This window comes from Ischnura elegans, chromosome X (assembly GCF_921293095.1).
Source record: "Ischnura elegans chromosome X, ioIscEleg1.1, whole genome shotgun sequence".
NCBI classification, from domain to species: domain Eukaryota; kingdom Metazoa; phylum Arthropoda; class Insecta; order Odonata; family Coenagrionidae; genus Ischnura; species Ischnura elegans.
In genome coordinates this window covers 57,065,649-57,093,609 of record NC_060259.1, presented here as the reverse complement: position 1 = coordinate 57,093,609, position 27,961 = coordinate 57,065,649, and the positions used below count along the sequence as shown (strand labels likewise).

Below are 27,961 nucleotides of genomic sequence, written 5' to 3'. Positions count from 1 at the left end.
ATTTTAAAACTAATAAAGAGCTGTTGAAGTTTCCCTATAATGTTGGTTTCATTCACCTTTTTTATGCTTAAATCTTACCAATAACTTGAACAGCCATGGCTAACCCCCCCCCCCCCATAGTTTTGATCCTGGGTATGACCTTGCCTCATTCGCTGAACTGCATTTCAAATTACAGCACGACCAAATCTTCGAATAAGGGTTACAGCTGTACTTATCTAGGAGATCATAGTCAAAAAATGCCGAGATAAAATCAATATGCTCGTCGATGACAGTTCAATTTAATTAATTATTTACGAATATTATTACTCTTTTCTCCATGCTACCTTCTTTAATGATAATTGTCAGCTAGCGCTCCTTGTTGTGGACATCATCAAATTCGCGGACGCTTGCTATGTTCTTACAAAAATTAAAATTGAACATTTAATTGCATTTTCTTATTTACCATTGTTTACTTCATTTGCTCTCGTCATGAGCTACATGTTCGTGTTCATGGTGTAAGAACCGGCTTTGCTGATGATAATTAAGAGTAAACATCGATGACAGCTCTAAAGTGAGGGATATGTATTGGCAAGTTATGCAGACTGATTAAAGCTCGCGGCATCTAAACCATGGAGAATGTAATTGAAAAAATGCCAATTATCCTTGAATAACCAGAATAATCCATTGGTATGATGTAACTGCTGTCTTTGGCACTCATTGAAACTTCGCGTGAAATTTCATTATCCATCATCTTGGCGCTGTAGTAGGTGGGTGTACTCCTTTCAGTCCTCTTTCATTAATGCGTATTGAATTTCATGTAGCGGGCGCTTCGTGGTAGGGTGCTTTTGTTACGAATCTGATACGAACGACTTTCAAGCCAAGGGCATCTGCAGCAGGCGTGAAAACTTCAACCTAGTACCCAAATTTGTATTAAAATGGGTGGAAAATACTCTTCGATGGATCCTATGGATGTCGAAGTCCCTGATCTTAAATCTATGTTGGAGCGAGATTCGTATTTAAAACCGTACGAGAAGGAAATACGCCGCCGGTACGTTCTAATTTTGTTTAAATATTTCATTTTATTTGTGTAACATGTATGTATTTAAAGTGGCGAGAAAAATTACTTCAGCACTATCAAGCAAATTCTTGGCTCAAGTTCGTAGATAATGACATAAGTGTACTTTTATTATTAGCAAAAAAATTTCCTCTAAAATTTAGACAACCCTGTTGTGTCCATTTTCTTCATTTTGTATTATTTTTTTGCATTAGATATGCTTGTTATAAGGACTACGTCGACAAAGTGTCAGAACAAGAGGGGGGCTTAGAAAACTTCACCCAGGGGTATAAATATTTTGGATTTCATGTGAATGATGATAATTCCGTAACTTCTCGGGAATGGGCACCAGGAGCTGAGCAGCTGTATTTGACTGGAGATTTTAGTGAGTATTTACCTATATCGTTTCCAATTTTGCTCTGGCAAGCTACGTTTACGGGGAAGCATTTTTCATCTAATGAAATTAGTCGCTCGTGATTTCGTATGTTTTTTTTCTATTTCTCAAACAATATTCCATCCAGTGATAAAACTGTTACTGCCTTCATTTGGTCGTAAATGCGACCAAAAAATATAAGGACCAGATGACAGCCTCTTTCATTAAATGTCCAATGAATTTTGGGATGAAAATATAGTCAAGATGCTCGTAGTGTTTTGTTATCACAATTTTATTATTTTTCCGTTTTGTATTTTCTTTTTAAGGATGCTTTTTGTTCATTAATATTTGGATTACCTTATCTCTTAATGAGGTAGTTTTCTTTATGATATTGGTATTTTCAATGGTGGGAACGACATGCGTCATCCTATGTGGTACTTGCTTCAAACATTCTGGTGAAGTGATTGTGAGAACATTCTATGTGTAATGAAGACCGGTATGTAAGACTGAAATACTGGGCAGAGTTGGGCAGGTGCATCAATGAACCGCAGGTTACTTCATTCTCAGTGTTCTACTTCACACAACATACCCAATTAATGTAGATTCAATGCACTGGAAGTTATGTAACATAATTGAACCACAGTGTTATGTAACTGAGTATACTAATGTACCTATATAATTACTATGTTAAGAGTTTTGTGATTTTGAGAAATATAATTGCATTGCATTGCTTCAATTGAGCCATATTTTTAATTCAGGATCCTTGTTACGAGACATTAATATGCTTGCGTTAAAACATGTCGAAAAAAATTTGATTTTCAATTATTGATTTCTGGTTCAAGGTAATCATGGGAAGCGTGTGATTTTTGAGGTGATACGAATGGTCTCCAGCCTTACTCACATGGAGAAGAGCTTCTACTCTCTCCATTGGGAATGGGGAGGCACAATTTTTACCGATCTCTCTTCACCAAGTCACAGCCTCTTTCCAGGTTTCAGAATCATTTAAATGGCCTTCCTTATCCAAGTATGGATCAATTTCCCCTCAGAATGGCATTTAATTTTGTCTGTGAGTGCCTATTTGTCAATTAAAGTCAGACATATTGCAGCAGAAACCTTATTTGTAGAGGTTAACCTACCGTCTGCTGCCTGGTGTTTGCACTCGGTGGGTTTAAGCTTTGCCTCAGGGCAATTTTGACATGTCATCAGAAACTCCATTTCCAAATTTGAATGAGACTCAATTGGCAGTATGAGTTCCAATGCTTGACATACTTTTGCATCTAAAAAACTGGAGGAAAACGCTAGGTCTAAAAGAGTACTAGCAGTTCTAGAATAAGTGTTGGAAATTTTCATGAAAGCATGCCGCTTGATACGTATGTTGTTTAGATCTGTTTTCAATTTGGTCTGAAGCTCCTATTAATTGGACCATGTGGGCCCCATTTTTGGGAATTGGAATATTTGGGTAGAGGATGCATGGGGGTATTACATAGCTATGCGTTGTGGGTACACACTCGCTACATTCTTTCTTCTCTTTCTAGATGGTTGGAATCGTGAAAGCCATCCGTACAATAAGCTCCCTTACGGAAAGTGGGAAATCACCATACCAGCACGTCCGGATGGCTCTTGCCCAATTAATCATCTGTCTCAGATTAAGGTATCATAATCCTTTTATCCTTAAGGCCTGTTTTCAAGGTATGTTAACTTTTGCAAGTTAATTTGTGAATGCATGGGCTCTATTAATGTTCCAGATTGTTGTGAGGCAACCAAATGGCTCTCTCTTGGACAGGCTGTCTCCTTGGGCACAGTACGTTGTCCCTCCACCAAAAAATGAAGGGGTCACTTATAGGCAGCTAATGTGGAATCCCCCTCCTGAACAGGTGAGGACATGTGTTGTATTTTTGTGGTTTTTTGCCTTGCTCTCTGTCCACATTCATCCACTTTCTTCTCTTCTCCATTTTTATTATCATCTTCTCTGTGATTCATAGTTTCTTTATCCTTGTTCTCTCTACATCTCCAATTAACTTCTCTGCTGCTTTCAATATTCCCATTTCAATCTTATCCCACCCCCACTCCAGTCTGCATATCACCCTTCTTACAGATAGTAATCTGCACTATTTAGCAGTATTCCCCTCTTTTTTGGCCCCTTCAGAGCTTCTATGTTCGATCTCCTCACCTATTTGTTTCAATATTTCTGCTCTGGAATCTGACCTTTGAATTTCTGCTGTTAACTTTGTTTTGATATTTATGTTCATTCCATTAATTTTTCTCCAAAAGAAAAATAATTAAACTGGTTAATTTTGCATCATTCCTAATGCTAGTCTGGATACCTGTAATTCTCTAATGATCTGTGAGTTTTAGTTGTGGAAGCAAGGCAAATGTTCTTGCATAGAATGAGTAGAGGACAGAGTAAGGCTACGATAGGGGGAGGGAATCCTGAAATCTGTAACAGAGGGAAGGATGTTGGAAAAGATTGGAAAGGGATTGCCCAAAAAACTGGTTAAGGAAGTCATGGAGGAAGACCATATTAGCCTACCTTATGAATGGAAGGAGTTTTGGTATCCCCATGAAAGGCTACGGCAACCAGTTGATTAAGGACCTTAGATTGAGCACCTGATCATCATAATTGTACATCTACTTTAGAAGGAATGCTCCGTGCATAAATGAGTGAGAAGTCCCATAGACTCATGACTCCTGGGCTTCAGATTCAGACTACCGTTAGAATAACACAAAACTGACCAGGTTAATCAATCTTATTTACGAGAAATTACAGGCATCCAAACTACCATAAGGAATGATACAAAATGAAACAGTATAATTACAGGTAGTGGAGGCTGTTTGGGTGCTCCACCGGGTAATCTCCTTCATGGCTGCCAACGTTTTGGGGTACGAGTCGTACTTCATCCTCAGGGCAACTAGTTAGAGCCAAGGATCCCTGTGGCCTTGCAACTCCCGGAATATACCAGATTCCCTGTGAATGTGGAGAAGTTTACTTGGGTGAAACTGGCGGGACAATTGCCACGAGAATAAAGGAACGTCAAAGGCATTTCAGGCTATGTCAACCTGAAAAATCTGCAGCGGCCGAGCACGGCATCAACCAAAACCATTCCATTCATTGGGGAGATGTGAAGATCATCTCTCGAGGGAAGAAATATTGGGAAAGGATTACGAAGGAGGCCATAGAGATCCGGCTAACGGAAAAGAACTTCAATAGAAATGGCGGTTACTCCATCAGTAATGTCTGGAAACCAGTATTGCATAGAATCTGATTGGCTATACCCTTTTTCTGAACTGACGGCGGCTGACCTCGAGCGTGCTTGAGACCCACCCACTCTTCTAGCCAATCACAGAAGAGCGAAAGGAGAAAGTGTGTAGGAGCCCGCAGTCTCTCTCCGAACTCCGTGCAGTGCAGATCGCTCTCCAGCTAGCAGTGTTGCCAAATTGAATTGCTCAGCGTTTGTCTGAGAATCTACCGCCACCCCCAAAAGTACCGTTTTTTCTCAAGGATGGTAACGCCGGTCGGCCGGATGGAGGGGAGCGGAGGAGAAAAGGGAAGGGGATGGAGGGGAAGGGAGAGGCGGAAGGGTCAGCGCTTCTGATTGGCTACTTGCTTCTTTCCACCCAGCCGCCATCAGTTCGGAAAAATGGTATAATACCAAGGACCAATCAGAGGGAACCTGAGATCCCAGCAGCACTGTATAACATGAACACTTTCCGAGAAATGATATTCAGCACTGAGGATGGAGTACGACTCGTACCTCGAAATGTCGGCAGCCATGAAGGAGATGACCCGGTGGAGCACCCAAACAGCCTTCACTACCAGCATACGCCAGGAAAGCATCAGATTTTTTTCAGTATAATTATTTTTCTTGAAGAGAAAAATGGATGGAATGAACATAAATATTAATAATTCATCTCATATTCCTTCATATTTGAAGAGGATCATTACATAAGGTGGTTCTATTTCAAGGTTGTTTTAGTGGAATTGGGACTGAAGATTTTATTATAATAAATCGAGGCTGTGCTTCCCAGATTTCATTGTGTAGCATATGTAGAAGGAAGTTTTGTTTTGATAAGACATATTGTTAGCATAAATGTAATTGGCTGTTATAGACTGAGTGGTGATAAAAATTTAAGCATTTCAAATGTTACGTAATATATTTGTTTTGCAGAAATATCACTTCAAGCATGAAAAACCGAAGAAGCCGCAAAGCTTTAGAATTTATGAATGCCATGTGGGAATAGCTACTCCAGATGCCAAAATTGGGTCCTACAAAGAATTCATCCAAAATGTTCTTCCCAGGATCGTCAAACTTGGTAAGATATATTATCAGGAGTTGGTTTTATAGTTACAATTTTAATTATTTTTTTAAATCACCTAAGTTTTTCTTAATTTTTTTATCGATAAATGCTTTCCTTTGCCGCTCGTGTTATCAATTTCATTACTTTGTCATGAGGCATCACCATATCATGTTTAAGAGCGGAATCCATATAATTCATCGTAGAAAACAGGAAACCTAATAATAAGCCAGGAATAGTAGGTATATTAAAGCTTTATTTTTTTGCCCAATAAGAGCATGTCACAATAACAATTTTAATTTTTCCTGGTGAATTATATTCAGGAATTGTTCTTGAGCTATGCATGTATGAATTTGGACATTCAGATAGTAACATACCTTGAGAATGGAAGATAAGTCATATTCTGAAACATTGGCCAGTACGATTGAATTAACATGATATAGAGCCCGAGAAAAATTGCTGAGCATGTCAAAACATTTTCAATAGTGAAAAAATTATCGCGTTAATTTCATATCCCAACTGGATAACCATTTGGTGAAAAAGGATTACAGTCATTCGTGTGATCTTACTGTTAAGGAATGCCATATGGAAGTGATAGATTCTTTTTCCCTTATGGGGAAAATAACTTATTTCCTTCTCCTAATTTGGTTTTCTTTTTGGCAGTTGCCATTGTGTTGAAGTGGCACTACCATGCCGCATGTTAAAACTGATTAATGCATGTGAGTAGGTTAGTTGAAGCATTTGAAGCATTTTCCAAAAGTCAAAAAATAGCAATTTTGTTCGATTTTTAAGGATTTAAAATACTTATTGAGCAATATGCCATCGCCTTTTAATTGTGGGATTTGTTTACTCTGTTTAAAGTACTAATCTATAGTGGCTCCAAGATATTTTATTTCTCTTATGTGTTTTAATTTCTCAGTGATAAGATTTGATCTGATAACTTCTACTACACTTAGCCTTCTCTCAATAAGAAATTTCTGGTTATGTGACTTGTGGTTGGGATTTTCTATGACGTTAAAATAGCTTTTAATCAGTTGATCAGGTAGTGTAACTGAGGAAAGTGAGATTTATGGGTTGAGCCACCAGTGGATTCAGTTTTGTTTGAATGGATGGTCACAAGCTGTAAAAATCTTCTCAGCTGAATCCAAACCCTACACCACTTTCAGTGCCTTGAGGATTGAAAGAGGTGTACGCCAAGGATCAATCCTGGGTCCCCTATAATTCCTCATTTATGTAAACGTACCTCCTTAGTTATGTTGACAATTGTTCAGTATTTATGTATGCTGATGATACTACCTCCTCCACAATCCTAAATCATATGAGGGTGCTAATGAATATTGATGGCACGGGCAAATGGTACAATATCAACTTGGTTTTCATTAACAATGAAGTAACTTCAGTCATCCAGTTCCACCCGCACCAAATGAAAATTGCTTCATGTCCAGTATCAAAACTAAATGCATCTGCTCTCAAATCCTCCACTGTTACAAAAGTTCCAGGAATCCATGTTCAAGGGGCACAAAACATGTGCCAAGGTTGCCTCTGGCTGCTAACTTCTTAGGAAAATAGTGACCATGGTTGATAATGCCACTGCTCTCCGCAGTCAGCTAAAATATGGCATAACTGTATGGGGGCCCTCACATCATATGTATTGCCTTTTCAAACTCCAAAAATCGGCTATAAGAATTATGACAAAGATCTCAAGGACGTTGTCGACCTCAGTTCAAAACTCATAGCATTCATCTATCTTTATATGTTTTCGTACCATAATTTTTGTGCTTCGCAATGAAATTTTATTCAGCCTGCATACTGTTACTGATGTTCATCAGCCTAGCACTAGAGAGTGTAACAACTGAAGACTCTTTCCACTGAGTTTTATTTTGAATTTTAGAAATATTGCAATGTCCAATTTTATTTATATTAAGAACTTCCACCACATCGTTCCTAACATCATGCAAGGTAGGTCATCCCTGTTTTTAAAGAGCGGAGGCTATGCTAGTATATAAATCATTTAATGATATAAATAACATATTTTATAATTCCCATGTGCTTACTCCTCAGGAACCAATAAAAATTATTATTATTATGTTGGCCAAACTTGAGTCAACCAAAATCCAGCTCAGTCTTGTAAATCCAAAATCAGTCATAGAAATTGCAACTCTTGGAATTAATTTTTCTTTAGGCAATATTTTAGTTTCATTAAGGAAATCATTGTATTTAAGGAAAATATTGTGATAATGGAATATTATGGTCTCTATCGGGGTTAGGGAAAGATGATGGTGGTGAGGAAGTGAGAAGTATTCTAGAATGGATGGAAAGTTTTATCGAAAGGGTGCTTACCTTCTGATCATCTGTGAACTGGATGAGAAGGTATATCCTCCAGGTAGATGCATGTATTTTATGACCTCGAATCTGGAAATATTGTGACTGAATATCTTCTGGATTTTGGAATTCTTATTTTAGGTAATTGCCTGGAAAAATTGCCTCTCCGCTCTGTACATTTGATGATGGAGAGAAGATTAAATGACAAGTGAGCTGATCATGTACTTTTTTTTAATGACGTTGTCGTCCCTTGAACTTAAACTCTTGGAATTAATTTTTCTTTAGGCAATATTTTAGTTTCATTAAGGAAATCATGGTATTTAAGGAAAATATTGTGATAATGGAATATTATGGTCTCTATCGGGGTTAGGGAAAGATGATGGTGGTGAGGAAGTGAGAAGTATTCTAGAATGGATGGAAAGTTTTATCGAAAGGGTGCTTACCTTCTGATCATCTGTGAACTGGATGAGAAGGTATATCCTCCAGTTAGATGCATGTATTTTATGACCTCGAATCTGGAAATATTGTGACTGAATATCTTCTGGATTTTGGAATTCTTATTTTAGGTAATTGCCTGGAAAAATTGCCTCTCCGCTCTGTACATTTGATGATGGAGAGAAGATTAAATGACAAGTGAGCTGATCATGTACTTTTTTTTAATGACGTTGTCGTTGTCCCTTGAACTTAAACTCAGATTAATTTTTGCACTCTCCTGCTTGGAATGTGGTTTTCCCCCCTGACTTTTTTATTTCTTTTTCCCCTTAAAATGTTCCATCATTTATGAGATTTCATGAACAAATTAGCCATTGGCCTTAATCATGTAAGCTCAACCTAGTATTTTCTTCCTCAAGAATTTAATCTCATTCTAATCATATTCAAATATCTAATTTACTCATCGAATACATATCTAATTTACTCAAATCTCCCTGGCACATCTTAATTATGCTTTTTAATTTTTAATGAGATGAACATTGCTTTGAAAACATTTGTATGAATTTATGAAATGATTTCAGACACGGCAACATTGGGCCAAAGTTGTTTTCTTTATTTTGTGTACTGTTAAAATTACTTTCTTAGTGATAATGACTTAAGAACCTTTTATGCTTAAAATTTAAAATAAAGGTATGTATGAAATAAGTGTGTCTTTGAGTGCATGCTTTCCATTCGCTACGTTTAAGTATTTTCCATTGAATTTGTATCAGCTCCCTGATCTGTTCCTTTTTTAATGTTGGCAAGCCAAAGAATGAGAGTTAATAAAAGCAATTATATGTGTAATAGTGGTAAAGATCATGGAGTAACGGCTGATTTTATTTTTCTTAATTTAAGTTATTCCTAAATTAATATTGACTTTTATACATTTTTTTAAGGTTACAATGCTATTCAGTTGATGGCCATTATGGAACATGCTTACTATGCAAGTTTTGGCTATCAAGTGACCAGTTTCTTTGCTGTATCGAGGTGAGTAGTTTCATGCCATTATCACGCTGCATGTATTTTATGACCTCAAATCTGGAAATATTGAGACTGAATATCTTCTGGCTTTTGGAATTCTTATATCAGGTAATTGCCTGGAAAAATTGCGTAACAAATTTTCAGGGTTTATTTTAAGGATGAGTTGGTTATTAAATTTTTTGGTTCTCGGTACTGGTCTGGTTCTCCCCCATCGGTTCTTGATACTCTGTTCCAAGGATGAACTCTTATTATCTGAATTAATGGCAAATTTAAATGAGAAACCACAAAAATTGAATTAAAATAATTTCACTTAAGATGTAAATTAGAGGGAAAGCTCTGTTAGAAAAAGTTATGATCGTCTCCATAATTTTATTTGCCCAGTAAAAAAGTTTAAATTAATTAATTATTTATTTATTTTATTTGTCCAGAAGATCATATATTACAGTGAGCCACAGAACATAGATTTAGGACACGTCATGAATGTTAAATGAATCATAAAAATGTAACATACTGAACAGTAGATGTAACACTAAACAATTGAACACAATGTAACAATAGGTGACATTCACATACATTTATACATATTTTTAGGGATCAATATAGAACTCTTGGATGCTGTTGTAAGATTTGTTTAGAAGATATCTTTTTAGGTCAGCTTTAAGTCTGTTCATTGAGGAGATGCTCCTAAGTTTGGGGGGGTATATTTCGGGGGGTTTGGAGGGGGTATTATATATAAAATAACACATGCAGGGTTATTCCACCAATCGTATGGCCAGGCCATAAGTCTAAATCGACCATAACTACGGCCTCGAGACATACGCATGGCTTCGAGTGATTGTACTCTGAGCGAAAAGCCATAAGTTGGGCGGTAGCTATGGCCTGCCTAGGAGGCCGTCATAACACGGGCCGTACGAAATAACATTGCTCGCCTTATGAGTAATGAAAGAAATTTACGAAGTGTCATCAATTACATAGCGATTGTTTCGAGAAATATATGAATATTGCAGGGGAGCAAATACGGATTCAACGGGCATTGGCTAGATGTATAAAAGAAAGACGTTGATTTCATCTGGAAAGGAGGAGGATACGGGATGCGTGTAATCCGTTTGCATATGATGATGATATTTTCATTAAATATTTCCGTGCATCAAAAGAAGTTGTTACTTACCTTGTAATTAGATATAGTTGATGGACTAAGAGTTTGCTTGTAGTTAAAAAGTTAGGGATACTTTTTAAATGGATGCTCTGTTGAAGTGATCGGAGTAACAGGCTTTTCAGCTTAAGGTTGGATGACGATATTTGGTGGAACTTGTTCGCAGGAAACATAATGAAATACACTTTTGTATGTTCCACAAGAGTTTTTAATCCCGACCTAGGTTTCGGCAGTACACACTGTCATTATCAAGGTGAATATACAAACATTTTGCGAGCTTATATAGCTTAGGGAGAGGGGGGTTAAGGCAGGGAGGAGGTGGTGATGGTGGGAGGGGAAAGCTAACGAGGAATAGTTTCCTCAAGGTCAGTAGGTTTACTTGCCGAGTCCAGCAGAACTGATAATAAAGGGAATTATCAGTTCTGCTGGACTCGGCAAGTAAACCTACTGACCTTGAGGAAACTATTCCTCGTTAGCTTTCCCCTCCCACCATCACCACCTCCTCCCTGCCTTAACCCCCCTCTCCCTAAGCTATATAAGCTCGCAAAATGTTTGTATATTCACCTTGATAATGACAGTGTGTACTGCCGAAACCTAGGTCGGGATTAAAAACTCTTGTGGAACATACAAAAGTGTATTTCATTATGTTTCCTAACAGGCTTTTATTTGCTTTATGTGCTACATTTTCTAGCAGATTTCTTATTTATTTGTCTCGAAAAGCTGTAAGTAACTTGAAATATCCACTATGAAATGTTTTATATTTTAAGATTCGTGTTGCACTATTGTTCACGTGGGAGGATATCAAAGAAACATAGGGCAAGACATCTTTTTGGCAGTGAGGCAATCTTCAGTAAGTCGATACGTAAAGGACAAATGCTGTCCACAAATCAAGGAAATAATGATAGTCTCATATTGATGTTATAATTTTATACAGCTACCTAAACATATGCCTCTGATAATAAAATTAATGAAACTTAAAGTTTCAATTTCATCTTTAGATTTCCGTGCCGTGCCGTAGATAAGCCGTGAATTTCTTGTACCGTGAAAAAACCTGGAAATATGTAGCTGTGAATTTCGTCATAAAACCTTAAAAATCTCTCAAGCTTAATTGTAGAACAACAATAGACAGGTTAAAAGAAAAAAAAACGATATTTCAATCATGTTTCAAGGTCATTCACGTGCAGGCAATGTCCACGCATTTATCTGCAGACGTGTATTCGAAAGCGCACATCTTGAGACATGATGGCCTGATGAAGACAATCGTCGAAGGACAAGTGGAAGGCAAGAATGGAAAAGGAAGACCTCGTACAAAATATATGGAACATGTAAAGAGAGATGTGAAAGAGAAGAAATACGTAGGTGTGAAAAGATTAGCTGATAGGAGAACTGAGTGGAGAGCTGCGTCAAACCAATCCTAGGATTGTTGACCAGTGATGATGAACTATTAATTGGTCCGTGTGTGCCATGACAGCACATTGACCTTAAGCCTGCGATTGGAAGACGTTAATCCTGGCAAAAAATCAGGCTCTTCTTCACTTCCCTGCCTCCCTGCTCTCTCCATTTTCCCACTCACATCCTTATAGCCGGACATGAATTTTGCTAACGATAGGTGACGTCATGAGAGATAGCACTGTCATTGCTGCATTTTCATTCAAGGCATCTGTCGCGTTTGTTACATTTTTAGTTAACATGCGGCCGATGATTGTTACGTGATCAATATTCCTGCCTAAAATGCCTTATTTAAAAATCGTGAATTTGATGACATTTAGACCGTGAAAACCTGGAAAAAACCGTGAATTTTATAATGTAGTTGGAGTGGGAACCCTGGTGTAGGCCGTAATTTCGGGCCAGGCCATATGAAACTTACGGCCGGCCATGCGTATGGTCCTAGCAGAATAGCCCTGATGATTGACCAATATGTCTCATAAAATCAGGCAGCCATTGGTTCTTTCTCAAGGTTTTGATTTAAAAAATTCGACATTTTTACCCTATCTGGGTCTAGTCTATTCTTTTTTTGGTAGAAATATTGCCTGCAGTACTGAATAGGCGTTCACTGGAAATAGTAATGGTCGATGTTGATTTTGAAGGGCTGCACGAAACTCCCCCAACTTCTGACGTCATCCTCCATTAATTTTTGTAACTTGTGAGTCAGTTCACAATATACTCTGTATTCAGCGATGTAGCTTAAATTGTTATCTCAATTGACAACTTATTCGCATGCTTCACTGCCACAGTTCTTATAACCTCAACAATAAACTGCTCAACATACCGGTACGGTGACACCATGGGTAAACTGAGCGGCTGTGAGTTAATGCAAAATTGTCATGCAGTGTTGCATTCTGCAGGATAACTACACGTTTCGATGCCTTGCATAGGTTTATCTAGTTATGAACAAGCTCTCTTGCTCACGTTCTTTAGGAATAGGTCTGGATTAGATTCTACAAAAGTGGCACTTGCGAGAATGTAGATTGCCTTTTGGCAAGAGAAAACCGTGCTTACAGATTAGATACCTCCCAAAAACATTGTCATAGCCAACTACAGGCTCAATATTAGCATAATAAAGTAGCATTCAAGAGTGCAGAGATAAAACTGCCTGAACAATCCCAGGTGGTAGATAGAAAATGAGTAGCATTTTTTAGTCACCAGATAAGATTTATAAGAAAAACAGAAATAAAAACTGGGTAGTTTATTCCGTTGACAAATTTATTTGTAAAGATTGTGTGTAGTGATTCAATTTTTTAAAATTAATTATAATTCTGTGTTAATTGTATGCCCTTTATTAATATATTTTCAACTATCTGAAAGCAAAAACAGAAACTTGGGAAATGTAGGCTATGTTTATATTGATTTTACTTTTATGATGCTGTTTAATTACCTTTTTTATGCCTCGATCAATTTTTGTTGGTTGTCAATTATGTAATACTTTATTTTATATTTGAAGCTAAACAGTTTTGAATTAAATTTTGCCTCTGAATCAATGTTTGAATTAACATACATCTTTAGAAGTGCTTACTTGCATAGTTAATTTTTGTTGATATGCCCTATGTTTTTGTATGTGTTTGGTTATGGTTTTATGAGAAGTCCTCTCTGTCTGCATTTTAAAAACCTAAAGATAATTATTTTTGTAGCCGCCATGGGACTCCTGAAGAGCTGAAGGAGTTGATTGATGCAGCTCATGCTCATGGATTATATGTACTGCTGGACATAGTTCATTCCCATGCCTCAAAAAACGTCCTCGATGGGCTGAATCAGTTTGATGGGACTGACTCTTGCTACTTCCACACTGGGTCAAGAGGGGAGCATCCCCTTTGGGACAGCCGTTTATTTAATTATTCTGAGTAAGTTAATCAGAATTTGGCATCATTTATGAATGTCGAAAATCCAAGTAGAAGATGATTTGTTATTATCCTAACGTCTCTTTAGTTTTGAAAAATGGTATTTCAATTTGACAACTATTTTTTCATGGAAAATTGTTTTTACTTTTTCCATCTGAAAATATTTGTGCTATTATTAAGAAGTCTCTTTATGTAATATCCATCAATGTGGTCAATATTATGATATATTTTTTTGATTATAACCCTTAACCAGTGACGTGCAATTCTTGTTACACTACCAGTGACTACTAAATTTTTGATTTATTGCGGTCTGGGAGACCACAATAAATAAAAAATTGATAAAATATTGCTACGCCATTTTTATTGTTTTGTTTAATTTTTCTTTGAATGCTTAACTATTTTAAAACTTATATTAAAATTTTTACACTCCCAATACGAACCAATTTGTCATAAAAAATTGTGATTTGAAGCAGGATCAAAAAACTGATGCCAAAAACACTTGAGTTATAATTATTATATTTATGTATCAATATTTTGCCAGATTCAAAAAAGGCCTTAAATGTTAAAGTTGGAAGGCTAAGTAGTAAGTAGCCATGAAATTTATCCAGCTTATTCCTTTTCTTGATGCATTTTTAGTAAGTGACGTGCGGTCTCACAGACCACCAATCGAGTTCAATTGCAAATTTACAGAAATTAATAAAAGGAAGGTTAAATTTTAAGAGTGGGATGTCCTTGTTATGCAAAAATATGAAGCTAACAAGAATTATGGATATTTGATCTGAAATATATGAAATCTGTTTGATATGAAATCTTAATTTTGAAAATATTCATAATTTTAGAAATGCAGCGGTCTCTCAGACCGCACGTCACTGGTTAAGGGTTAAAAATGTTTTTATGAAAGAAATGACAGCAATGGGAATTCAAAGTAACAGTGTTCCAATTCAGGATATAGCCCTCTCTTTAATATGAAATCAGGACTGACAAGCTGGAAAAGTCCTGTGGCTCTAATCAAATGAACTACATAATGCATATTTGATTCATCTGATTTGTAAAGAGATGTCCCAAGTGATGAGATATTTTCTTTGGTGCATCTTTTTAAGTCTGTTGTAAAAATGCATAAAATTAAGGAAAGTGTTTTCTGAAGCTGTATCTTTTTCTTTTCAGGTATGAAGTCCTGAGGTTTCTTCTCTCAAATCTAAGGTGGTACGCTGATGTGTATCACTTTGATGGATTTAGGTAATTCATAATTTCTATTATATTTTGTGCACACTACTGTGAGAGCATGTGTTTCATTAAAGGAAAAACTGGTGATATGAACTGCATTGTTGGTTGTCTTTCCTATTCTTCACTGTACCCTGCAATGCAAGGCTGCCTCTTGTATATTTTGAGTTGTAATTAAATGTGAACATTTTTTGGGAGAGAAAGCCAATCCTATTAGGAATGTTGAAAAATTAAGATGTAATGTCATGAAAGTATGTAAAAAGATTACATGAAATTGAAAACATTTTGGATAGGCATGTGTGATGGTACATTTTAGTTTTTCAAATACTTTACTAATTTTAAATGGGACTTCTTGTTTACTGTATTCTATTTTTAATGGTAGTGATTGCAATTGATAGTGGATGTAGTTACTAGTTCTACCCAAAATTTAATTATGAGTAGTGTCCTGTAAACAAAACTTTTTGCTTTATTGATTAGTTATTCTTTCTTGTAATCTAGTTGCTTCTATGTCTCTAGTTTCTGTTTACTTGTATGTTCCTCTCTTTTTGTTTTCCTTCTCTGAGTTTTCATGCAATGCTATTGCTTTTATGTGTATTTTCTTCTTTGTATTTTATGCTCCATTTGTGCTGCTCAGTGCAGTTTAACCTTTTTATAAATTACCACGGAAACGTGAAGTGAAGTTTCACTTTACAGTGGAAATTAAAGCTATGGTCCTGATTTTCCTCCGATAAGCTATCTGTGCTTTCACTCTCTATACAGGAAACCCCTTTTCTGCAAATAAATTATGTACAGTTAAATAAAATTTTCACCCATAGACAGGGTTGATTGATTTAAATCACTTTGATTTAATTCATGATTTAAATCACGATTTAAATCACTTGATTTTTATTTTTAAAAATCAGGTGATTTAAATCATAATGTGATCTATATGTTTGATTTTTAAAGAGTCAAGAAAAGGAAGCTGTAAGTGTATAATTTTGATTTTTATTTCTTAATTAATACAATGAATCGACAGTTATCAGCACAATGGTGGCTCTTAAATAGAAATGATACTGTAGGAATGCATGTAACATGAAAATTTAAAAAAATGGCTTTGGTTAGAATACTAGTGTATCCGTTGAAAAAAAATTGTTTTCTGATTTAACTTCTAAGCGTAGGCACCATACAAAGTTGCAATTACAGAACTTTTCTAAACTTCATATGCTTTAGAACCGCATAATATTGCACATTTGATACTTCCAATGGCAATTTTATATTATGCTGGTGTAATTTTTAATTTGATACCATTGGCATTTCCATAGTTCTCTCCCCTGATTGACTAAATGTTGTATTAAGTTTAGAGTATGTTGCCTCTTATTGTTTCTGCAAACGATCATTCTCCAATATGCTGCCCAAATAGTTAGTTTTGCAAATAACTGAATTTTTGATGAATGGAGAATCATAAAAATCTCATTTAAATCAATAAAATCCGATTTAAATCATTAAAATCTGATTTAAATAAAAAAAATCAACAAAAATGATTTTTTTGAAAAAAATCGTGATTTTTGTCAACCCTGCCCATGTATATCTTTACACTCCTTTTGAGCAGTATTTAGATAAGGCCACTTTCAGATGCTCATACTTTCTTTGTTTGTCAATACTGTGTGGAGTTAAAATGATATTGGGCTTCAGTGGCTGCCTTCAGATGCATCTAACCACGCTGGAAATGGCTTGTGGGCCTGGTCAATGTGTTGCCTATTTAAAGCAATGTGCCACCCTTCCACTCTATGGAGTGTATTAGGCTCAGTGAATCTAGCTTAAAGTGTATATTTTCCAAAAACATAGTTTTCACCTTTGAAGGAGGGTGACTTATTAAATAATTTTGCTGATTATGACTTAGTAGAGATGATCTTAGAATAGTTAAGCTCATTGTTAGGTTAGTTTTTCTCTTTTTGCACTAAATGAGGCAACAATTCTGTGAATTTCTAAATTTTACTCTCTCGGCTTGTACACCAATCTCAAGAGAGTAATGTATTTGATATCTCAGGTAATGGATGAAGTAGACTTACTGAAGACGGTGATGATGATGGATGTGACCATGATATTAACGTCCCTATTTTCATAATACTTGCACATTTTTGTCCTAAATCTCAGTAATCATGGTGTTGCATGTATAGAGGTTTAGTACTGTATTCAAATCTATATCATAGCTTTACAATAATTATAAATATTTTAACTCATGTAGGGGGTATTCTTCGAGGGCTAAAATTCTTGCTTGTATTTTTATTTAATTTTTCAAAAAGAATTGATTTATATTTGTGAATTGATTTATAATTTTGGAGTTGGTCTTTCAGATCTTCTTTTCTTTCTTGGTACTCTTTATTATCTATTATTCACTTTGGACAATCCGCAATTAATATTTGTTACACTGATGTCTGGAAAAACATGTTTACTTGTAGTTTTCATTAGATTGTTGTTGTTTGTAGTGCTGATAATTTCGTAAGATGTCGGCATTATGTGAGAAGTCTTGCATTCCAGAAGATATCAGTAATATCTGCCGCGATGTAGTCTTTTATTTAAACTCTTTTCTAATGGGTTTTAAATCGCTTGGAGATAGCATGGGCCAATAACCACGTGGTTTTATATTGTTTCTTCCCATTTAGGTTTGATGGTGTCACTTCTATGCTATACCATTCTCGTGGCATTGGGCAAGGTTTTAGTGGAAACTATGATGAATACTTTGGACTAAATACTGATACAGAGGCTTTGGTTTACTTGATGTTAGCCAACTACATGCTTCATAAACTTTATCCAGAATCTGTTACTATTGCTGAGGTAAATATCATTCCTCACTCCGGCGAAATGAGCTATGCTTTCTGTGTTGGTGAAGTAGACTGTCCTCTGTTGGCACCCTAAAACCAAGCAAGTGTTAAATTGTATGAAGTGTGGTATGTTTTTTTCATGTCATAAGCTAATTTGAATGTTTTTCTTCAAACTTGTATTTGCTGAATGTTGAATTCATTTTGGGCATGTTGATGTCAGTGTTCTTCTTTGCGGCAGTTTATGCGGGCTTTGTTTGTACAGCCATCATAATTATAAAAAAATGCCAGCATGATGCTTGAAGGATTCAATATGAATAAATGAGGTACTTCTCAATCTTAATTCTTGCATGATTCTTCCTGATGAGGAGTTATTGTTTTCATCATTATATCGTCATTTCTTTTATTTTCCTTTCATTTGAAAGGTAAAAAGGAAAGAGTGTCTTCTTAAGGTCCTGTTACCCTTGAATTCTTTGTATAATTTGTAACACTGTTGATCTTTTGGTTGTAAATTGCTTGAAAGGGTTGTAATAATGGGAAAATAGCTTTTTGATGATGAAATATTTTGAATATGGTGAAGGAATTAGCTGTTGACTTGGCCAAAATTCATTAATTTATTGACATAGGAACAAATGGAACTTTCTTCAGGAAAAATATTGTGTTTATGTAAATTTACTTCATAAATTTATTATTTATCCTTTAAATATGTGATTTGTAATCACTAAATAATAGAAATAGTGGATTTTCCTTCATATCAATTTGTTAAATAATTGTTTTTCTGTTTTAAATGTGGGCATATCTTTTTTTTTCCAGGATGTATCTGGTATGCCTGGGATGTGTCGTCCAGTGAATGAAGGTGGAGTTGGATTTGATTTCAGGCTGGGAATGGCCATTCCTGATAAGTGGATAAAACTTCTGAAGGAAGTTAAGGATGATGCTTGGAATATGGGGAATATAGTGCACACGCTTACGAACCGCAGATGGATGGAAAAAACAGTGGCATATGCAGAATCACACGATCAGGTTGGAATATAGTTTTATTTTGAGTGGTACCATTGAAAGTCACTCACACAAAGTAGCTTTTTATGCTATCAACTCTTTATTTTGAAAATGAAATTCCTATTCTTTTATTTGTTTTCTTTATTTGGCCATGTAGCTGTTTTTTGTTCCAGTTTAAAATGTAATTTCTACATTAATCTATTGCTGTTGAACCAATGTCTTAAATATTGTTATTATACTGGGATTATGTTAGGATAATAGTATCATTGTCTCTGCAGGCACTTGTTGGAGATAAAACTATTGCATTTTGGCTGATGGACAAAGAAATGTATACCCATATGTCTCTCTTGTCCCCGCCTTCAGACATCATCGACCGCGGCCTTGCTCTTCACAAAATGATTCGCCTCATCACTCATGGTTTGGGAGGTGAAGCATATTTAAATTTTATCGGTGAGTGTATTGTATTTATAAGCTGTAGTTGGTGAGTCACAGTCACCTCTGTGAAGAATATCATCATAGAAATGAAAATAGGAATATCGAGCTGTCTTTTATGAAAATTTGTCTCCACTGTAGGGAATGAGTTTGGTCATCCAGAATGGCTTGATTTTCCTCGTGTGGGCAACAATGACTCCTATCACTATGCGCGGCGTCAGTGGAATTTGGTGGATGATCCGCTCCTGAAGTACAAATTTTTGGCAGAATTTGATGCGGCCATGAATTCTCTGGAAGAGAAATACGGATGGTTACACAGTGACCCAGTGAGTGCCCATTTTGTATTTTTGGGGTGAATGGTGGAGATTGTACATCTTGTCAGGAGTGTGGGACCAAATCAAGCCATCAAGGTCTCCACATTAGTTGTTGACAACTGTTCTTGAAATATTTTTTGATTTATTGCCGTTTAAGTTAAGGTTATTTTGTTTGTTAATTTTACTAGTGGGCTAATCAGGGATTTATACTTTGAATGGAAACTCCAAAAAACATTTAAAAGATGTTATGAACTTTTAGAAGCACATCAAATGAGAAGGCTTGCATTCAAGTCAAATGTGAATATTGCTTCAATAAAAATTCTCCTGCTTAGTTGGTGTGGTGAAATTTCAAACCAACATGGGTGAGTTTACTTAATATTTTTATTGAATGCAACAATTGACTTTCTTACGTGCAAGAGTTGTTAAAAGTGAAAGCAGAGTCCCTCAGATTCAAATACATATTTAAATGGTTTGAGATTTTAAACATTTCATTTTGTTGGGCAATAGAATCATATTATGCCTGAAACAAGTGAATTTGATTATCAAGAATTTTCTCGGCTCAATATATTAGGCATTCTGGCTGGGTTTTTTTTTGTTGGAGAAATATTGAAGACAGAATGACAAGTTTTACTGAAATTGTTTTATGAGGTAAAATAATACTTCTGATCAGGGCCTTCCACATTCTTAAGAATTAGGAAGAGAGTGATGAAAAATTATTGGAACTCTTATTTGGAATTGAGCATGTAGGTAATTCTGTTACTCCTGAATTTATGGTTGTGAAAGGTATATAAATTGTGTGGGATACACAAGTTTTACTGAAATTGTTTTATGAGGTTTCACTGAGCAAGTTGCTGAGCAGTTTACACTTTTCGGGCATAGGATATCCATTCAGTGAGCCCTCATAACAAGTGTGCACTGACACCAACAATTCATCATACCATGCAATATGACAGGTTGAAAGTAATAATAATAATAAATTTATTGGTGCCAAAAGATATGCAAAAACATATATAGGACCCGTCAAAAAAGATAAACACTTACACAAGAGATTCTGAATGAACAATACATAAAAGAATGTTACACAGTTACAACAAAACAATTAAGAATTGAGGAATTCCTCAATAGAATAAAAGGTATTGTTTAAAAGGTACATCTTTAATTTAGAGGAGAAATTTCCTTGTGTTGAGAATGTTTATGTTCTTCATGTGAGAAGATTGATAAGCTAATTGGTGTATGGCGAGATGAAGTGTTGTGGTTTTCTTGCGGTGTAATTCTTTAAGCATCCTTTTTCTAGAGAAATGTTTTCATTTGATTTGTGCATGCACTGTGAAAGCTAATGTAAGAGGAAGTAGCCAGATGAGCTATGGGCAGCTATGTGTAACTTGGAATGCTATTGTTGGAATGTATATTGTTGATTTGTAAATAATGCATTTGGTTTGAGCAGTAAGCACAGTTGCCCTTCTTTATATAAATTTTCTTGGTATCTCGTTGTTTATGACTCAAGTGACCTTTTAAGTGCTTGATATTCCTGGGAAGCTGCTCTTGGCTTGGAATGGTAGATTTTCTAATTTCGGAATTCTCAAATTTATAAAGGTTTGGTAAAGATATTTTGTTTCAATTTTATGTATTTAGCTTACTTTTTTCGAACTATCATTTGATATTCGTTCTGTAGTTTGTTAGTTTTTCTCATTAGTTGGAATAAACTACTTCTACTGAATGGTAAACGTCTACTTCTGATGCATCAATTTGAGCAATTGTTGTATTTGCAGGGTTATGTGAGCTGGAAGCATGAGGATGACAAAATTATTGCATTTGAGAGGGCAGGACTGCTCTTTGTTCTAAACTTTCACCACAGCAAGAGCTTTACAAACTACAGGATTGGCGTTAATGTACCGGGAGAGTATCAAGTTGTCCTGGACTCTGATGAGGAGCGCTTTGGAGGCCACAAAAGAGTAGACCACAGTGTCCACCATCATACATCAGATGAGCCTTTTGGTGGGCGCAAGCATTCACTGCAGGTGTGTATATTTTTTTACTTTTCTTTGTCTTTGCTGGGAAAATAATGCTGACATTCAAGCAATTAGTCAGCAATAAATTTCATATACAGTGGAACCTCGTTAAAGCGAGTACGGGCTATAGCGACACCCCCGCTATTACGAGAGATAGCCGATGCACCGTCAATTGACCCTATAATAAGCGTGTTAAAAATTCGTTTTTACGAGACCCTTTCGGTGTTGGCTCTCGCCATAGCGAGGGTTTCACCGCCGAAAGACTTTCATCAAGAATCCTTAACCTCTGTAATTGCTAGCGATCTGTTAGAAATGAAGTTAAAGGAGTGCTGTCTCAAATTTATGTGGTAAACTGTCGTTCGATAAATATAATGATTGACGAAACAATGCTTTGCATGGTTTTTATTCAGTGCGGCGCTTATAAATTGTTTGAATAGTTAGTCGTTATTTGAGTAAGGAAATCTAGTGATGCAAAAAAACATCGCCTTTTGTCTGGATTTATGCTTACGTTTATCGGATAGATGTTTATCTGTCGCCGCACCACTCCTGTTCCTGTATATCTGTTCGCAAGAGGTATATTGGCTATTATTTGCTCCACCTCCGGTAAAGCGACAATTCGCTATAGCGAGTGTTTATTAGTGCGTCGTGGGGTGTCGTTATATCGAGGTTGCACTGTATATGAGTGCCTTACAGAGTATGGCTGACTTTCTTAATACTTCCCTGGAAAATCTTTCTAATTGCTTTTCCTGTGGCAAAATAAGTTTGTCTCCATAATATGTACTTATGCATCTACCCGTGAGATGATATAATTTTACTCTCATATGCAATGTTCCTGAGGACTGAGTTCATGACCTCACTCCAAGCGGTTCACACCTTCTCAGTTACTCCTTGGCGTTGCTACTTGGGTCTTGTGTGGTTCATTGTTGTTTACACTCCAGTTAGTGATCCCTACCCGTCACCTTAAATGGTTCAGGCTGAATGAGTACATAAACCAGATCTCTAGTGACGTTGGAAAGTATTTATTATTTCTTCGTGTTCAAAATTGATTTCAATGATGGCAGTACAATTAATCCTTTTAAATTTAATGACACTCAGTTCCTTTGTAAGAAATTCTAGTCATTTTTCTCAAAATTCCTTAACCCCTCGTGCATGGCAGGCATTTAATTAAACCCCATCCCAGTGGCTGAATGAGATTTAAATGACTTCGTCTTTTTGGCATGCTATCATTCAATAATTTTAATTGTATACGATCAGTATTGTTGAAAATATTTGTAAATTTGCATAATATAATGCGCTACTATATGATATTTTTCTAGCAATTTGAAAAAATATTTATTGTTTTGTGTATCTCGTTCTCTGAACTTGTGAATAAATTTTCAGTTTTTAAAGATTTAAATTTTGTTTTGATTGGGCTGCGAAATCTCTAAAATTCCATGAATTTTTTTATGTAATTACATTATGTATTTCAGTAATTTGGGGTTGAAAATTTCATAACCAATTGGATATTTTCGATGGGATTACCCATTTCGTCCTCTTGAAAATTCATCCCTTTGCCCATTCCTTTGACTTTGTTCTATTATTACCGAATCATTTTATACAGGTACTCATGTTATGTTGTTTCAAACATCAATATGTAAATATTCAAATGACTTTACCTCAGTATTTCTGCTGTGTGTGACATAAATTGAAGCAATCGAAGCATAAGCCCACAGCATATTTTTCACACCAGTACCCGCTGTCCCTTCATTTCCCATGCTTGGTACAAACTGCACACCTTCTTTAGGCCTTTGATTTCTTCCAGCTGCAGGAATTGTCCTTAGGAAATGTCTTTCTGTGAGTCTTGGTACTAAATTGTCTACGGAGTGACTGCCGTCTCCAAACGGTCTTTATGCAGTTGCATGTTTAAAAAATGTTGCCTTGATAGGCAACATGCGAAATGATAAGAGGGTCAATTTTTTATATGTGTTCTCCCTGTCAATAACATATGAATTTATGACTGCAGCTTTCAATAGTCTCCAAAATATCTTCATACATCACTTGTTACAGCATTTTCCATTAGGTAGGAGTGCAATAACAGGATAGATCCACCTCACCGATGAATTTATTATAACCTAACACACCAACAAACTTCTGAGTCTCTTTTTTGCCTTTCAATACTATTCCCATTTCGTAAAAATCATGGGGTAAATAAAAATAACCACACACAAGAAGTACACCCAACAAGAAATTCATCACACTGCCTGAAAGAACACCACACAGCATGAATACTAGCAGCTTGTGGACTGAAATGTGTGGTTTCGAAGCTCCATCAAGAGGTGAAAAAATATCTCGAAGGGGTCCTGGTATATGCTGACTGTTAAGAAGGAATCTTATCTTCATTGATTACTGTACATAAAAGAAGAAAAAATAAATGCAAAGCGAAGCACATGGACCCTTCGCTTAGGACTAACGAGGTGGACCAAACACACTTGGGGCACAAGGTGATGACACGCAAGGTGATGACACACAAGGTGATGACACACAAGGAGAAGACAGAGAGAAGGCTGTCAGCTTGTAAGGAAGATATCTTATCTCAAGCTAAAGTAGCTGACCCATCTTGACATCTGACATGCAGAATAGGCAGCAGTTTTCAAGATAGTACAGTTGAAGAAAGGCATTGATTTTTTACACCAAATTCGTCAACTTGCTGATGTAAAACAGAATTTTATCGAAACATTAAAAAAAACGTGAAGGCATAAAGTTACTATGAATATTTTATTGTAAAGGAAAAACATTTCTTCAAAAAGTAGAGTAATTAGTTTTAGTTAAAAATACAATATCTGACGGAGAAAAAAATATGTATTAGATACAGAAGTTCAGGAAGCATACTGGGTGCGCATGATGGTATCAAGGGGTTAATGAAGGAATTTTCTTCATTTATTTTATTTTTATATGGATTTAACATTATTAATGAACCATTTTGTGAGTTTTCATGTCCACTACTGATAAGCATACTGAATGTGTTATTGATAAAATTTAAATTGCACTTCGAGCTGATAAATGATTTGATAAAGGCTGATATTTTTTTTTATAAATCTTTAACTCAAAGGAAAAGCTCTGCTCTGCATCTCTTATTTCTGGTTTAATAATAAAAGGAAGTGTTATGTTTTGTTAGTCTAAGCATTTGATGGATGCATTGAAAGAAATCTGCTCTGCCCCCCTTGCCGTTTAATGTATGAGTTTGATTATTTAGATTTGAATTTCATGTAAAAATATTTTGTGTATAATCCTTATTTCTTTGTTTACTTTTGCAATTCTATTCAATGAGTGGTCTTTGTGACATCTTTGTCAATTCAGTTGAATAAACGATGGCCCTGTCAATTTTAATAACTTCACATGTATTTCTTTTCAGGCATACATACCAGCTCGTACAGCCCTTATTTTTGGGAAAGTTTAATCATTCATATAGATGCAGAAGTATGGATTTAAATTTGGATATGGATTTGCTGCCATTTCAGTGGTTACTTGTTGAAATGTTATTTTGGGATCTGATGACGGAAAACAATAATATTTGTCTTAGTGTGGTTGCGCACAATTGTGTGGTAGCAGTTGTGGTTAAATAGTGCCATAGACAAATCACCATTGGTTTACATAGTATCAGTTTACCTGTGATATAAAGTTGGTTAATTTTGATGATATTATATTGGTATAAGAGAACTTGTTATCATGTTAGAAATTTTTTTATCTTTGTTGGGGGAAGTTTTATTTTTTTATAGATGTCTGTTTGTTTTTTTAGGCTATAATTTGTAGCTCAATATATATTTAGTTGCTCAACTTGCTCAATGTATTGTTGCACTATGAAATCACTTCTAAAAATGTGGTTTGATTATATTTTGTACTTCATGTTAATTATTCAGGGCAAGCTTGGTGAATTGTGGGATGAGCGTAAAAATTTCTATTAGCATTTCGAGATAAAATTTGTAAACTAGAAAAAAAAACTGAAAAAAAACGTTTACATTGTTGTTGCAGAGCCTTATTACTGTCATTGAATATTTTTTTACAGATAAAAATATTTTTTTATCAAATTCTGGGCCTTTCATAGACAGTTGTTGAGGTGTCCGATGTCACAGTAATTGCTTTTTAATTTTGGGATGCTGTTGCTCAATAAAAACGGGTTAGGAATTGATCAGGTATCACTTAATGATTTTTTTGCATCATTTTAGTTAGTTAGTTTATTAAAACCAAGCATTTTACATATTCATAAAATAAATCTTTATTGCTCACCAATATCATAGACTGTTAACTTGTAGGAAATGGTTTGGTAGAGACAGTGTCTTATGTATTTCCCGTTTTTTCAATGTTATTTTTAATGCTTTATATGAACCTTGTTCTTTGCCTGTTTTGTTCATCAATTTTATCAACCTTTGTGTCATTGAGCACCTGGTTGCAAAAAAAGGCGTTCCTTGAAATATTTGTTTGAATTGATATTATTGTGCATATTCATGAAGGTCTACCTTAAGAGGGTACTTATGGTTACTTTTCTAGCAGCTATTGCTTTTTTCAGCTTTCTTGCATTAAATTCATTGGCTCATATCAAAGATAACTTTCCTGGGTCCAATAAATGCTTAGGAATATCTATTTTTTTCATTTTTAACCCTGTGTCATGTGTTTGGATTTTTTGGTGAAATCCATTGTGGTTTCTAAGTTAAGGTAATGTGACTCCAGTCTATCTTAAAAACAGTTGAATTGGACATGTGATTGAGTTAAAGAATGAGGTTCTAATTGGAGATTTTTTGTACATTATGAAATCATATTGAAACGTGTCGATCCTAATTTTGATTTGGCATTGAATGACACCAAAAGTAACCAACAGCTGCGAGCCACTCTTTTATAAGTAAGGTCTTTTGTGCCATATCAAAACCAAATAAAGCTTCCTGACAAGTAGTCAAAATGAAGTAATGTGGACAGTAATTAAATAGAAATTTTTACTATGTGCAAGCCTTAATTCAATTCATTAAAAGATGCATCACCCCTTTATTTCAAGCACATAATGCCCTGAACTTGCTTTACTCCAATTCAAAAATGATTGAGGAGATTAGGATCCATTGAGTTCAAAATGGAAGTCCCTGATTTGCACTGCTTTAGGTCCATTTCAAGATTCTCTTGCAAATTTCAAAATCTGTCTCAGCTCATGTGTGTAATCATGAATCATCCTATTAAAATATGTATAGACGGTCATTATCTAGTTGTCAGATGATGCATTTCACTGGACTATATTAGTAGGCTACCCCATTTCATATGCCATCCTACCATTTGCACATATGTATATATTGTGATGATACAACCTCAAGTTTCGCCACTGGTCAACCTCCTGTCTCAGCCCTCACAATGCCAAGATTGGAACCCCTCCTTACCTCACTTCCCCGAAACACTGTGCAGACAACATGTCCCATTGGGGATCGGTTAAATCACGTAATGAAAGGGGCTTACAAGGGCTACAGGGCCTCGCCCACCCTTAACTCATGTGTATTGGATGGGAAATTATGATACCTGAGTAGGGATATGCAAAAGTTGGGGTTATTTTATAGCTAAAAGTGGTGATATACTTTTACAAAAGCGATGTTATTTTGCCCTGAAATCGGTGTTATTTTAGTGGCAAAATAATTGATGTTGAATGAGAGCCATCCTTCCAGCGGCCCACCCATTGCCCTAAATTTAGGATATTATTGACTGGGGATAATTTAAGCAATAATATACATGGAGCATTGGCTGAATTCACCTATTTTATAAATTGTATCCTTCATGTATCCATATATCCAGCTTACTTGGAGAGAGAAATTACTTTTAAATGTCTGTAGTTTCAAATGAAATATTGCAATCGCGATCAAATTGTCTTCTTTTAGATTTGTTCTCATATCAGTTAACACAGTTCTATGGCAGGAAAGAAATCTTTCTGAGTCCACATTTGCAGAGGCGGTCCAAATTGCATAAAGGCACTTAGATACAAGTGATGTTTCAGAGACAATTTGAGCTCTTGCATTGCCTTATTTATATTCACTGAACCGTTGGAATTTTGCTTTTGTTGTAATTTCTTTAATTCTCCCAATCCCAACATCAACTTCTCTGTCTCCATTGACTCGAGGCCATGAATTTTTTGTCCTAAAGTCAGGGTTCCAGTTGTGGGAACTTCTTGGGGATCAAAAACTGAGATCTTTTCAAATACCGTATAAGCGCGTGTAAGAGGCGCA

The 27,961-nt window shown here is 35.7% G+C and overlaps 1 protein-coding gene across 2 annotated transcripts; it reads left to right on the top strand.

Moving 5' to 3' along the window:
- Positions 1–427: 427 nt before the first annotated feature.
- On the top strand, positions 428–26,347 carry LOC124170653 (1,4-alpha-glucan-branching enzyme). 2 transcript variants are annotated; one of them, XM_046549523.1, is made up of 15 exons: positions 428–617; positions 801–1,027; positions 1,249–1,418; positions 2,942–3,057; positions 3,152–3,280; positions 5,573–5,717; positions 9,389–9,479; positions 13,755–13,964; positions 15,126–15,197; positions 17,825–17,996; positions 18,794–19,003; positions 19,258–19,429; positions 19,553–19,737; positions 21,495–21,743; positions 25,126–26,347. In XM_046549523.1, exons 2-15 carry the CDS (start codon positions 915–917, stop codon positions 25,168–25,170), a joined length of 2,079 nt encoding a protein of 692 aa, XP_046405479.1. In that variant the 5' UTR covers positions 428–617; positions 801–914; the 3' UTR covers positions 25,171–26,347. The 2 variants fall into 2 exon arrangements, with proteins under 2 accessions (XP_046405479.1, XP_046405478.1); XM_046549522.1 differs by having other exon boundaries at positions 428–666.
- The last annotated feature ends 1,614 nt before the right edge of the window (positions 26,348–27,961 follow it).